A 12,946-nucleotide genomic window follows, 5' to 3' on the forward strand; every position below is an offset into this window, starting at 1 on the left:
TAAATGAAGTATCACAGAGAATAGATAGTTGTTGAGATGGACAATGCCTTGGTTGAGTAGAACCATAAAGTTAGTTTAATGCATTGTTAAAATGAAGACAAGAGAATTTAGAAAAGGATTGAATGTCCTGTCAAAATGAACTTGAAATTAATCTGGACCTTTTTTAACTTGTGAATGACTTATTTGATTATAGAAGAACTTCTAGTCATTTCTACAACATGCCAACAACTCAAAAATGTCCTTTTCAAAAAATGAAAAAGTCAAAATCTTATTTGTAATTAATGTTAAAAATGCCAAACTATTTTTTTTTTATTTTAAAATATCAAATCATTTTTGAGATTACATAAATGATATCAAGTACTTTCAACAATAAATTCTGAATTAATCAATTAATCAATGATTTTCACTAACAGTTGATTTATTGACGGATTTAAGAGATGATAATGATTTTTATTTGTTAGTATCAATGTTACTACAAAGACATAATGAATAGTAGCTTCTGAACGTAATTTAGATGGTAATTGAAGAAGTGTTTGATTGTATATTGTTTCAAAAGAAATAACTTTTGTTTCAGAATTAAGAATTACTGATTGAACACATTGTTCTAGTGTTGAGTAATCAAGTAATTTTTGATATTCTACACATTGGAGTGGGTTTGTATTAAATTGTTTTGGTGGTTGAATAATATTCCATTGTGAATGATTCTGATTGAGACAAGTTGTTACTTCAGTGATACAAGATTCCACATCATTATCAATAAATGTATCACCATTTTCATCATAAGAAGAGTCATTTTCAATAATATCATCATCCCAATGACCTAATGAATTAACACTCCAATTTACTAACCATCTTAATAAAAATTATCAGTTTGTATATAATAAAATTTATTTAATTTAACCTCAATACATTATTTTATTTATGTATTTTACTTTATTATAATAAAAATGATTGAACAACCAACAAAATGAATTAAATTATTTTTGTTTAATACTCTTTTTTAATTCAAATCATTTGAAAAGTCTTTTTATCTTTGTGTTGGTGAATATCCTAATTGATCACTTGTTGTCCAGTGGATATGTACCGTCAGTGTGGTAGTATTGTTTAAATAAACTTGGGTCATTTTGGTTTTGTAAACAACTACGGGGGTGGTTTTGTAAAGAAGTAAGAGGGTTGAGGTCAGATATATTTTGGTTCATGTTAAAACTAGCACTTGTGTGTTGTGGGTTTGTTCCGTTAAGGTGATCCGACACATTCATGCCAGGGCATTGGTGTAAATTATTATAAATATCATTGTTGTTGTTAGGCTCTTCTTCCATAGGTATGGGATTTTTATTATCATCTGAAGTTTCATCCATTCCTAGGTTGGTACTACTTGGTTCTGGAGGAGGGGGGGTGGAATTATCAGTTACACTATCTTGTGAAGGTTTTGGTTCTTCATTTTGAGGTTGTTGGGTTTGATTACCTTCTCGAGTATTTTGCCCACCCTCAGTTTGGGGTGATTGGTCACTCTGGCATTCAGAATTATTTGCAATAGGGATACAATTCTCATTTGACTCTTTCGATGGTTCAGCAGTTCCTTTAATCCTTTTTAATAATTGGTCATCACCAATCTCAGCTGCGGATTCTTGAAACTCAGACATACCATCTTGTCTATGAGCAGTGATACAAAGAGTATGGTCGTTTAGTTTATATGAGAACCGAGTACCATCTTTAATGTTTTCGTCTACTGGTAACAATAATGGAATTTCAACCTGTGTATCGGGGATTTTGTAGGTGTACATATAATACCCTCGTTTGAGGTCTTCTGATGAAAGAAAGATAGTATCATCATCTCGAGTGGTTGTTTGTTTTTTGATTCTAATCTTCCTTTTAAGGAAAGTACCATTTACCTCAGACCCTCTATCCGTAGTGAAAGTTATTTCTTTTTCTCCATATGAGTGTGTCTCATAAGTCTCTGTTTCCATGGTAATGTTCATTCCCTTATCTATACAAATTCTCGGTAACTCAACACAAAATGTTTCCAGATTAAGTTTAGAAGGTTCCACATTAATAGTAATATTCTCTTCTTTATTTTGATGATTCACATTATAGCCAATTCCATAACAGTTCATTATTTCTTTAATACAGTTACAGCCAAGTATTAAGATATATTCTTCAGATTTATTTCGTTCTTTTTTGATTGTTTCAATGGAATTTTTTAATTCTTCATTTTCTTTACTTATCTTTTTTATACATTTTTTAAGCTGTTCTATCTCTAATTCTTTTTTCATTCTTTCTTCTTTTGCTAATTGTTTTTTGGCAATTTCTAGCTCATTTCTCCAATCACCTTCTTTTGTTAATTCACATTGAGTGTTGTTTATGGTTTTATATTCTTCGTAATTCTTTTTTATTTCATCAATAGAGTCTTTACATCTTAAAAACATATTTTCTAACTGGTCGGATGCCTTAGGTGAACTATTCCAAAATCTAAAACCCCATCCCAAGCTTTGTTGTTGGTTTGTATCTTTAATTTTTTGTAAATCATTTACTTTATCGTTTAATTCATTGTAGAAATTTACTACTCTATTCCAACTTTCAAGAAGCCACTTCTTTTTTTCTTCTTCAGAACAACATCCAGAAAATGGTTTTATATTAGCTATTTTTAAATTAAACTTTTTATTAAAAGAACTTGAAGTTCCAAAAACAAGATATAGATTCATTATATCTTTTGTGTCATTGTACATTTCATTGGTCGTTGAGGTTTTAACTTGTTTCTGTTGAAAATACTTTTTTATTGGGTCATTTTTTTTTTCAACTAGATCAAAGAATTTTTCTATTAACCTTTTTTCTAAAGATTCATAAATACTATCACAGAACTTAGACCAATCTCCATCATAAGTGATCTGTTTAGTACCATCTAACCCCCGAATATAAGGATTTATATTTTTAGTAATAATCTCTTTTATTTTTTTAATAGCCTCTTTTATTTTTTTTATATTATAATCTTTGTATCCATCAGTTAAATATACTTGATTTACAGCCTTTGCATACTCAATTACAACAAAGAGATTATCAAATATATATTTTAGGTACTGTTGTTCGCTCATTGGCAGAATAATAAAAAAAAGATCATTAAATCCTTTTATAGATGGACAAATGATGTTTAACCAAAAAAATAAGATTTCTAAATCTATTTTTAGTTATAAGAATGAAAATAAATAACAAAAAAATGAAAAAACAAGATAGTTTTATGTTATTTGAATAAAATGAAAAACAAAAAAGAAATAAATGAAAAACTGATTTATTGGTCGAGTTTGTTGTAACCAGCATTTGAATTCAAAGAACCACCGATTAAATAAATGAAGACAATACCAACTACAAGAAGAAGGAAGAAAGAGAACCCAACAATAAGGTTTTGAAGAGAAGCACCTGCAATAGGTTTTGTGACTGCTTTACAAGTAACTCTAGAAGTAGAACCACTAGCAGAAGCACAAGGAGGCATTGAACGATATTCATTCCAACCACAACAATCAAACTAAAGAAGAGTTAGACATAACATAGGAAATAAAAGAAAAGAAGAACAAACGATATCTTCCCAATGGGCTAATGTTTTTAAAGAGGTGTTTGTTGTTTTAACAAAAGAGCCATAAGTAATAGCAAAGTAGACACCGAAGGAGAAAGCGCACATAACACCTAAACCAATCACAATATATGAAAGCAAACACATCCAGTCTTTTTGAACAAAAGAAGTAGCAATCATCATTCCACCTGCTACCATAAAGAGAACCGCAAGAGAAATCATTATTAACATAAAGACTGTTTTACTATAGAATTTTAAATCTGAATTATTTAATTTACTAGTATTTGGCATTTTTCTTATTGGACCAAATATTGTTAAAAAGATTAGTGCTGTTGAGGCAAGAACAACAACAACTCCAAGAACAAGAAGTGAAAGGTTATATATTCGTTGTTTTTCCATTAGGAATTTTAAGATTCCTTTTTAGTTTTTCTCTTTTTTTTTTTAATAATTTTTTTTATGTTTTCTTATTATTTAAATAGTTCTTTTATAAATATTTCAATTTCTATATTTATTTATTGAATCAAACTTCGTTGAGAAAACAAAATACCAGAAATTTATTGAAATATCATTTGTAGGTATATCATCACTGAAATATCTATAATTATAGTTAATATGAAGTGTTGAGTTCTTTTTGTTCTTGATATTTTAAATGTTACTTATTAATTGAATAAAGCAGTATTAGACTATCATTACTTAATTACTTTATTCAACATCAACAAGTATAAGAGTAATAAGAGAACTGATATTTAAAATAGAGTAACCATTAAAACATTATTTATTAACTCTTTTTAAAGAAGAAATTCTGTCCCTAAGAAAATTCTATACATAAAATTTCAAGAATGTTTGTCATCTAAAGACCAATAATGCTTGTTATTTTTATTTATTTTTTTGTTTGGTAGTTCTGTTTAATCGTTCTCAATTAGATAGATGGTGTCTTTGTCTTGTTTTGGGAGTTCTAAATTTAACTTAGTTTATAAACTTCAAAACAACTCCGATCTTCTTTTTGTAATTACATCAAAAAAGAAAGAAATTAATGCACCAGAGAAACAGAATATTTGAACATAAAAAGTCAATACCTATTGAGAACTAACGGATTGTTTCTAATGACATCAAAAAACAATTTAAGGTTCCAAATTTCATTAAATTAGAAATTAGAAGTAAGCATTGAGGGAATTCGTAATTATTCATCTTATCAGTAAATAACACAGAAATTAAGGTTTGGTGAATGAAAGATTACTATTCAATTGCATGAAATTTATTTTCTATAATTTTGAATTGTTTCTGTTCATAATTAGGTCTATTTACATAACTTAAAATACACTCCTCAAGTGATTTCAATATATCTCATAGTTTGATTTTATTATTCTATAAATTTTGATGGTAAAATACTCAATTCAAGGAAAAAATATTTTTTTCATGAGTTGTGTCAAAGAAAAATAAAAAAAACAAAGTTATTACATCATCAATTCTCATTTTAGAATGATACCATTCTTATAATTGATTTCTTTTGAGTAGTTCTAATTTTATATGTGTTCTAACTACAGTTATATTGTAAGAGTATTTGAAAATCAAAGAAAAAGCAATAAAAAGGGAGAGTAAAACGAACTCTTTCTAAATAAATGGAAAAAGGAGAAAATAATAAACTGTAAAAATTATTGCGTGAAATGGCTCTTGCTTCTATTAACAGTGCTTTTCATCCACTTGATAGAATGATAGGAGTGTTATATCCTACAGAAAGAAGATTTTCTATTCTTAAAGCACAAACCACTCGATTAATATCAACTTATTTACATATTAACCCTGAATTTCAGTATCATGATGTTCCAAGGGTAATACTTACAGAACCTAAAACGCCAATGCATAACTATGGATTAGATAATAGTAATTATGAATTAATTGTACGTATTGGAGATATATTAGGTACTTCTACATCATTTGAAGGAAAAGAATATTCAATGAATCCAAATGTTATTACACAATATAAAGTTATTAGTAAATTAGGACAAGGAACATTTGGACAAGTATTTAAATGTAAAGATCTTCAACATGATAGAGAAGTTGCTATCAAAATATTAAAAAATAAAAAAGCATATTTCAGACAAGGAATGCTTGAAATTACTGCTTTACTAATATTAAATAAGTTTTATGATTCAAAAAAACAAATAGTTGAAATTTTAGATCATTTTTTATATTGTAATCATCTTTGTATTGTCACAGAATTACTTGGATGTTCATTATATGAATTAATGAAATTAAACAAGAAGTCTGGATTTTCATTACCTACTATTCAAACTTTAAATAAACAAATATTAGAATGTCTTGTGATTTGTAAACAAGCAAGTATTATTCATTGTGATCTTAAACCAGAAAACGTGTTACTAACAGGAATATCATCAAAATTAAAACTAATTGATCTTGGTTCATGTTGTTTTGATAATTATTCATTATATTCATATATTCAATCAAGATTTTATCGTGCACCTGAAGTATGTATTGGATATAAATATAATTGTGCAATAGATATGTGGTCATTTGGTTGTATGGTTGCAGAAATGTTCTTTGGAATTCCATTGTTTGTTGCAAATAGTGAATTAGGATTGTTAAGAAAACAAATTAAATTCCTTGGAATGATTCCATCAGAGATGTTAAATAGTGGAACTAAAACAGAAAATTATTTTAATCGTTTCTATCATGCAGATGGTACTTTTGAATATGTTTTGAAAGATGAAGAAGAATTTGAAGAAGAATATTGTGTAGAATTACCTGAAGAAAAAGATTATTTTAAAAAAAAGAGTTTAAAGGAGTTAGTATATTTACATAATATTATATTAGATGTTTCTAAAATTCCTGTTGATCCTGCAACATTACGACTTACATTATTTGATTTTTTGAATAAATGTTTAACATATAAACCAGAAGATAGATTAACTCCACAAGAGGCATTAGCCCATCCATTGTTTAATGCAAAATTAAAATCAGAAAAAGATATGAAAAAGAAAGTGAAAGTACCTAATCTACAATTAAAAACTCCAAAGAAAAAACATGACATTAAAAAAGATGATAAATTACAAGAATTAGGATATAATCCAAATCGAATTAATACTAATTCTCCATTAGATTATTATAAAGCATTTTTAAAACAATTAGAACAAGGACATATTCCATTAATTACTGAAGAAAATCCATTTGAAGATGAAATGACTCCTGAAAGTCTTTCTTTAGTTTTCCAAAAGGAAAGAATGATTCCACAAACAAAAATAGAAAAACAATGTCATACACCAAGAAGAATTCGTGCTGTCTCATTTGATGGTCCTGCAATTAATAAAGAAATTCATCAATCAAAAATTCCTTTACATACTACTCATGCTGGTTCATTAGGTACAATTGAATCTACAGAATCTAAATCAAAAAAGAAAACTTATAAAATTCCTACTCTCAAAAAAGTCACTCGTGAAGGTTCAGGTTCATTAACATCATCGTCTGAATCTTCAAATTCAACAGTAAGCACTCCAAGAAGAAGACTCTTATCACTTGTTTCTCCTAGAAAAACTGAATCCCCACAAGAAAGCCCAAGAAGTTCAACTAAACTAAGTTTCCTTATACCTTCATTTATGAGAAAAAGAAGTAATTCTTCAAGTGGAGCTAGCTCAGATAATGAAGGATCTATACAAGACCTTTCATCAACACCAGAAAGATGAGTTTTTGATATTATTTCTATTCATCATTTGATACTTTGTAAATCAATAATTTAATAATCTTTCATATTTTATTTTTTGAATGATTTTAAAATAATAGAATAAAAGAGTATTTGATGAGATATTAAAAAACAGTATTAAAAATATTCAATTGAGAATATAGAAAAAAAAATGAACAGATAAACATATTAAAAAGATATTCAAAAATACAAAATCATAAAAAATAAACTAAAGAATTCAAATAATAAAAATTAACAATAAAGCTACAAAAAGGAAAGTACCAAATGATTGATTTCTTAAATTTAAAGAAATAGTTCTAACACACTTAGCAGCTTTGTTACAAGAAAATCCGAATTTACAAGTACCACAAAAAGGGACACAACCATCAGAATAATTTTTAATAAGTTCTCCATTAGTTGGTTCAATAGTTGAATTTGTTGGATTACATTCATCTTCAAAAGAACATTGAAAAGTTCCAATAGGACATTCAGTGAAATTTAAATCATTGATTGGATAAAGAAACATTTTATTAAAAGTAATAACCGAGTTATCTTGATTTGTTATATAATGAACAACAATATTATTTATTTGAGCATAACAACGAGCTACTTTCATACTTAATTGACTTTTAATTCTATAATAATTATTCTCAAATAGTACTTGTTTATTTAAAGCAAATGAGTTTAAACAATTTGTTTCAATTGAATTTTCAATTGAATCAATAAATGCAAAAGTTTTAAATTCTGGTTCTTTTACTAAAGGTTTATTAATAAAATAATCAGAATATAAATATGAATAATGTTTACTAATTTTTACTGGATAAGGATAGACTAAAGATATATATATTTCGTTATCGAAGTGAATTGTTGGATTCTTTAAATCTACTTGAATAACTTCATTATAATTTGATTGACTATGAACATATAATTTCCATGAAAAATATGGATCTACTATTTCTGTAGTATTAAGGATTTGTGTTTCTAATCGAAGATAACATGGAGTATCTTTTAAACTTCCAGGTAATGAACTTGAAGCAGTTTGAATTGTTGATAATTCTAATTTAAATGGAAGTGCTAATGCATCACCAACAAAGTCATACAATTTTAGTATCCCTGAAGTAAATGACTTTGGAACGATTAAATTAAAAAGACATGAAGTTGCATTTAAATAGTAATAAGACCCTTTGAGTTCTATTTTATCAATAATAAGATTTGTATTAAATAAAATAACTTCTGTATTATAATTATCCCCTTCTTCTTTTATTGATTTAACTACAGCAGAAGGAACTGTTTTATATGGACAATTAACAACTTGTGCAACAACTGGTAATGATGAACCTTCTCCATAGTTATTATAAAATCCTGATAGGTGTTGAAACATTTCTTCATCTACAAACATTGTCCTTAAATATGATAACTTTTCTTCTTCTGTTGTTACATTCATTACTGTTGCACCAACTATTGTACAAATTGATGATTTTAAAGAAGGACCACTAAGTCTAATACAAATTCCACATCGAGGAAATTCTCGTCCTTGAAAAATTTGAGAAAATGAAGGAAGAGGAAAATAACAAGAAGTATGAGTTGAATAAGCTAAAACATTTCTATTTTTTTCAGGAACATCATCGTAACACAATTTCGCTATTTGAGATTTTGAACCAACAATTCCTTTTTTCCCAATAAACTTAATATTTTCTACTCGGGTGTCTATCTATTGGTTAGTCTTTAACAAATCTAATCTATTCTTATCATTTTTAGACAAACTATACACGGACTGTCAATCTGTAAACAATTACTTTCTGGTATAAGTATTAATAATAAAAATACTGACATTACTTCCATTGGTTACTTTCTTTTGTTTTCATTGTTCATTAAACTATTATTATAATTTATTATATTACCTTATATTATATTTTCTTAACTATTTCGTTTTTTTTCTTGTGTTATTTAAAATTGTAACCCTTAAAACTATAATAATTAATAATTAAAACTATAAAAAATAACTATTTAAAAAAGAAAAAAAAGAAATAAAGTATAATTGATGTTTGTTAAAAGGAAGATATATATGAATCTTTTATAACCAAATATCAAAGAACAATGAAGTTATAACCTTTTTGTCATTCTCATAAAAATGACAAGATTTAATATAACTTACAAGATTCGTTAATTGTTTAAACTAAATAAAAAAATATATTCAAATGTATTAATTACTCTCTTCTTTTCTTTTTTTCATTATTTTTTGAAGTTGTGTTTCTTCTTCTTGAATTGGTGGTTCATATTTTTTTATAGGAGAAGTTTTTTTAAGTTTAATTTCAAATATTGGAAGAAAAGGTTGATTTTTAGTATTTTCATTTACACAATTTGTAGAAGTAAAAGAAGGTTTATTTTCTTTTTTTGGAGTATGCAGTGTTTTTTGTAAATCTTCTAATAACATTTGATTAACGTTCGAGTGATTCTTGTCAATTTGATCTTTTGTTAATTGGTCATCAGAAGTTTTTGTAGTTATTTCTTCGTGTTGATATTCGTCTTGTTGATTAACAACACTTGGTTCTTTATTGTTTTGATTTTCTTCTCCTATTAATTCAATATCATTTTGGTTAGGTACTTGTGAATTTGTTTCTTTAATTTCTTCATCTTCTTTTACTCCAGTTGTTTGTTTTTCAATTATTTCATTAGTCTCTTCATTTTCTTTTATTTCTTCTTTCAATATTTCTATTTTCATTTCTTTCAGTTGATTAAATAATTTTTTTGTTGCTGGTTTTCTGTTTTTAGATGATCTGGTTGGTCTTCTAGGAGCTTGTCTAATTGTTGGAGTATCATCTTCTCTTTCCTGTTTAGTAAAATGGTCATAACTTTGATGGTCATTAGCTCTATTAGTTGTATCACTTTCTATTTCTTTTGAATCTTCTCCTAAAACAGAAATAGTTATTTGTTCTTGGTTAATTTTATCAGTTTTATTCTCAACTTGACTTTGATTAGTCTGTTCACTACTTGGTTCATTATTTTGATTTCCTTCTATCAATTCTTCTTGATACTTTTCTTCAGGTGTTTGTGAAACATAACATTCTTTATAAGGTTCAAAATCTTCTTGTTGAGGCGTTTGATCACATAAATTTTGCTGATTGGTTTCATTTTGTTTTTTAAATGAGTCAAGTGTTATATTACAATAAGTTGGTGTATCTTTAATCCAAGGATCAGACAAAACTGTTGGTTGTTGTTCTTGTTGTGAAATATTTTGTGTTGTCTCATCACATGAGAACTTTTGTGATACTTGTATTTGATTAATCGTTTTTTCAGTTTTTTCTGAGACATAAAAGGATTCTTGAATTTCTTTTTCTTGTAGATTATTACAAACGATGATACTTTCTTGTCTGAGTTGTTCTTCTTTTTGAAGTCTTTTTGGTTTTGGTGGAAGAAGAGGAGGTTCTTTGAGTTGTTTGTTTTCTTGATCAAGTTGTTCATCGTAAGTTGTTTGACAGAGACAATTATCCTCATGATAACTAGACTCAGTACTTTCTTCATTATGTTCCAGATAAACAATTTTATCTTGTTGGTATGAAAGGGAATGACTTTCATTTGGACTATTTATTATTTCATTTTGTGATTGAGATTTAAAATTATTCTCAGGTTCAAAATTATAATCTTTAGACTGACTTTCAATAGATTGTTTAGGAGATTTAATGTCTATTTGTTCATTGTCTTTTAAGTGAACATTTGTGTTGATAAGATTTGGCATTTGATTATCAAAGTCATTAGTTGTTTTGTTTAATTTTTTGTCAATAAGGTTTGGATTATTTTTTGTTTGATTTGTTATGTCAGTTGGAGACTTAGCCAATTCTGGAATATCTAATTCCTCAAATCCGAAGTCTTCGTTTTGAGGTAATGAAGTGATATATTTTTCGAAAATAAAATTAGTTAATTCCTCTTTGTAAGTCATCATATTGACTGAATGAAAATCTTTACAAAGATTAATAGCCGCGATCATTTGATTTACTTTACCATGACTAATGAAATAAAGAGCATTATAAGGAGTATCATGAGTTCTTGAGAAGAGAAGTAAATCTTTTTCGTCAGACTTTTTAACGTTATTAATAACAGTAACTAAAACGATGTTATTAAAGAATTCAGTAATTTTAGAAATAACAATTTTAATAACATTATTAGGAGCTTTAACAAAACAATCAAAGAGACCTGGTTTAACTTCTTTAAACAAAATTTTATATTGAAGTTTAATAATGTCCCAATTTGCTTGAGTAATTAAAGTATTAAATTTTTCTTCATAAAATGCTTTATGAAAGGAAGTCAAATGATTTTTAAATTTAATTTTTAAAGTAGTAAATTGATTTTTTTGAATATTCTCAATAAATTGAGTTAATTGTTTAAAACAATGTTCAAATCCAAAAATTTGAGGAGAAGAATTAATGTCAAGTTTAAAAGGAACTGAAGTTAAAGAATTTGTTTTAAGGATATTACAAATTTCAATAAAATTAGATTTAAATAATTCTGGTAATTCAACTAAATCGTAATAAGCATTGAACACATTAACTTTAATTAATTTTTTTATAAAGAGTTCAATACCATTTTTATTCGTTTGAGGATTTACTAATAACAATTAATAAATTAAAGAAAAAAGTATTTAACACAAACCATACACAACATAACTATATATCTCATTTTCTATTGGTAAATCTAATCTTTTAAATTTTAATTCTTTATATATCCTTACAATTCTTGTTAATGAACTTAAATGAATATTTACTAACTCTTCGTTAAATTGTGGTTTTATTTTTACTTTAAATATGTAATAATTATATTTTTGTGTTATTTGATTTAACACATTTTTACATTGTTTGATTATTCTCCCATCTTTACTTATTACTTTTCTTTCTTCTTCTTCATATCTTATTGTCCCTTTTTCTACTGTTAATTCTTCTTCTATTTCATCTAGAATTGGCTCATTCTCTAATAAAATTATTTGAAACGGGTCAATTACTTTAAATGAACCTTGCCCATTCATATTCCTCACCTTTATTTTTATAGTTCTTTTTTCTTGGTTTTCAGTTTATTTATCCTTCCTCTAAATTCTTTGTCGCTTTTATCTACTTACCACTGACTATGCTAAGTATTTAAACTAAAACAATACCTCTGACCAAACTTTTTTCTTTGAACGAACACAATACAACTGGAATAAATAGTAAAGTCAATTTACTCTTTCTTTTTTTTATCTTTCTTTTGAGAAATGCAAAGAGATAAAAAAAAAAAGAAAAAGAAAAAAGAACTAAAAAAAAGGAAAGACATGGCACAAAACGTAATCTTAAGATCATCAGATGGAAAAGATTTCATTATTTCAGAAGAAGCAGCAAAACAATCAGGACTCGTAGAATCACTTATGAAAGACAGAGAAAATGCTGATGAACCAGTTCCTATTTTAAAAGTAGAAGGAGCAGTGTTAGAAAAAGTTATTCAATGGTTATTATTCCACAACGAACATCCATTGATGTATCCAGATTTTGTAATTGGGGATAGAGATAAGAATGCAGATCTTCATCCATGGGATGTTAAGTTTTGTGATGATTTAGAAAAGGATATGTTATTTGAAATGCTAAAAGCAGCAACATTCATGAATATTGATATGCTTGTTGAAGCAACTGCCAAGACCATTGCAAAGAATTTAATTGGGAAAACTGTTG

General features: G+C 26.8%; 6 protein-coding genes across 6 annotated transcripts in view, besides 15 other annotated features; 2 read left to right on the plus strand and 4 right to left on the minus strand.

The window, feature by feature from the left end:
• Positions 1–3,089, minus strand: part of EDI_018050 (S-adenosylmethionine synthetase, putative) — a gene marked incomplete at both ends in the record, with an annotated part of 3,907 nt that extends 818 nt beyond the window's left edge. Inside the window, 3 exons of the mRNA XM_001733324.1 lie at positions 1–47; positions 412–844; positions 1,085–3,089. The exon at positions 1–47 is cut by the window's left edge and continues 818 nt beyond it. Of these exons, the coding sequence (XP_001733376.1) occupies positions 1–47; positions 412–844; positions 1,085–3,089 (2,485 nt within the window). The remainder of the gene's footprint in view (positions 48–411; positions 845–1,084) is intronic.
• Positions 300–323: a sequence feature (AT_rich).
• Positions 875–949: a sequence feature (AT_rich).
• Positions 2,640–2,667: a sequence feature (AT_rich).
• Positions 2,964–2,986: a sequence feature (AT_rich).
• A 194-nt stretch (positions 3,090–3,283) lies between the features above and the next one.
• Positions 3,284–3,961, minus strand: EDI_018160 (uncharacterized protein; the record flags this gene model as incomplete). Its single annotated transcript, XM_001737299.1, has 2 exons — positions 3,284–3,517; positions 3,569–3,961. The coding sequence occupies 2 exons, from the start codon at positions 3,959–3,961 to the stop codon at positions 3,284–3,286; spliced, it is 627 nt and encodes a 208-aa protein (XP_001737351.1).
• A 5-nt stretch (positions 3,962–3,966) lies between these two features.
• Positions 3,967–4,076: a microsatellite.
• A 1,150-nt stretch (positions 4,077–5,226) lies between these two features.
• On the plus strand, positions 5,227–7,260 carry EDI_018170 (serine/threonine protein kinase ppk15, putative; the record flags this gene model as incomplete). Its single annotated transcript, XM_001737300.1, has 1 exon — positions 5,227–7,260. The coding sequence occupies one exon, from the start codon at positions 5,227–5,229 to the stop codon at positions 7,258–7,260; it is 2,034 nt and encodes a 677-aa protein (XP_001737352.1).
• Positions 5,629–5,649: a sequence feature (AT_rich).
• Positions 7,261–7,304: 44 nt separating the features above from the next.
• Positions 7,305–7,364: a sequence feature (AT_rich).
• A 78-nt stretch (positions 7,365–7,442) lies between these two features.
• Positions 7,443–7,512: a sequence feature (AT_rich).
• Positions 7,495–9,098, minus strand: EDI_018180 (uncharacterized protein; the record flags this gene model as incomplete). The annotated part of the gene is made up of 2 exons (XM_001737301.1): positions 7,495–8,967; positions 9,021–9,098. 2 exons carry the CDS (start codon positions 9,096–9,098, stop codon positions 7,495–7,497), a joined length of 1,551 nt encoding a protein of 516 aa, XP_001737353.1.
• A 38-nt stretch (positions 9,099–9,136) lies between these two features.
• Positions 9,137–9,170: a microsatellite.
• A 55-nt stretch (positions 9,171–9,225) lies between these two features.
• Positions 9,226–9,296: a sequence feature (AT_rich).
• A 163-nt stretch (positions 9,297–9,459) lies between these two features.
• EDI_018190 (uncharacterized protein) lies at positions 9,460–12,273 on the minus strand (the record flags this gene model as incomplete). The annotated part of the gene is made up of 2 exons (XM_001737302.1): positions 9,460–11,858; positions 11,904–12,273. The coding sequence occupies 2 exons, from the start codon at positions 12,271–12,273 to the stop codon at positions 9,460–9,462; spliced, it is 2,769 nt and encodes a 922-aa protein (XP_001737354.1).
• Positions 9,869–9,993: a microsatellite.
• Positions 11,566–11,587: a sequence feature (AT_rich).
• Positions 11,803–11,823: a sequence feature (AT_rich).
• Positions 12,037–12,074: a sequence feature (AT_rich).
• Positions 12,274–12,495: 222 nt separating the features above from the next.
• EDI_018200 (S-phase kinase-associated protein 1A, putative) overlaps positions 12,496–12,946 on the plus strand; it is a gene marked incomplete at both ends in the record, with an annotated part of 597 nt that continues 146 nt past the window's right edge. Inside the window, one exon of the mRNA XM_001733325.1 lies at positions 12,496–12,946. This exon is cut by the window's right edge and continues 146 nt beyond it. Within this exon, the coding sequence (XP_001733377.1) occupies positions 12,496–12,946 (451 nt within the window).
• Positions 12,508–12,549: a microsatellite.

This window comes from Entamoeba dispar, genomic scaffold (genome assembly GCF_000209125.1).
Source record: "Entamoeba dispar SAW760 scf_1105229460513 genomic scaffold, whole genome shotgun sequence".
In the NCBI taxonomy this organism is placed as follows: domain Eukaryota; phylum Evosea; order Mastigamoebida; family Endamoebidae; genus Entamoeba; species Entamoeba dispar.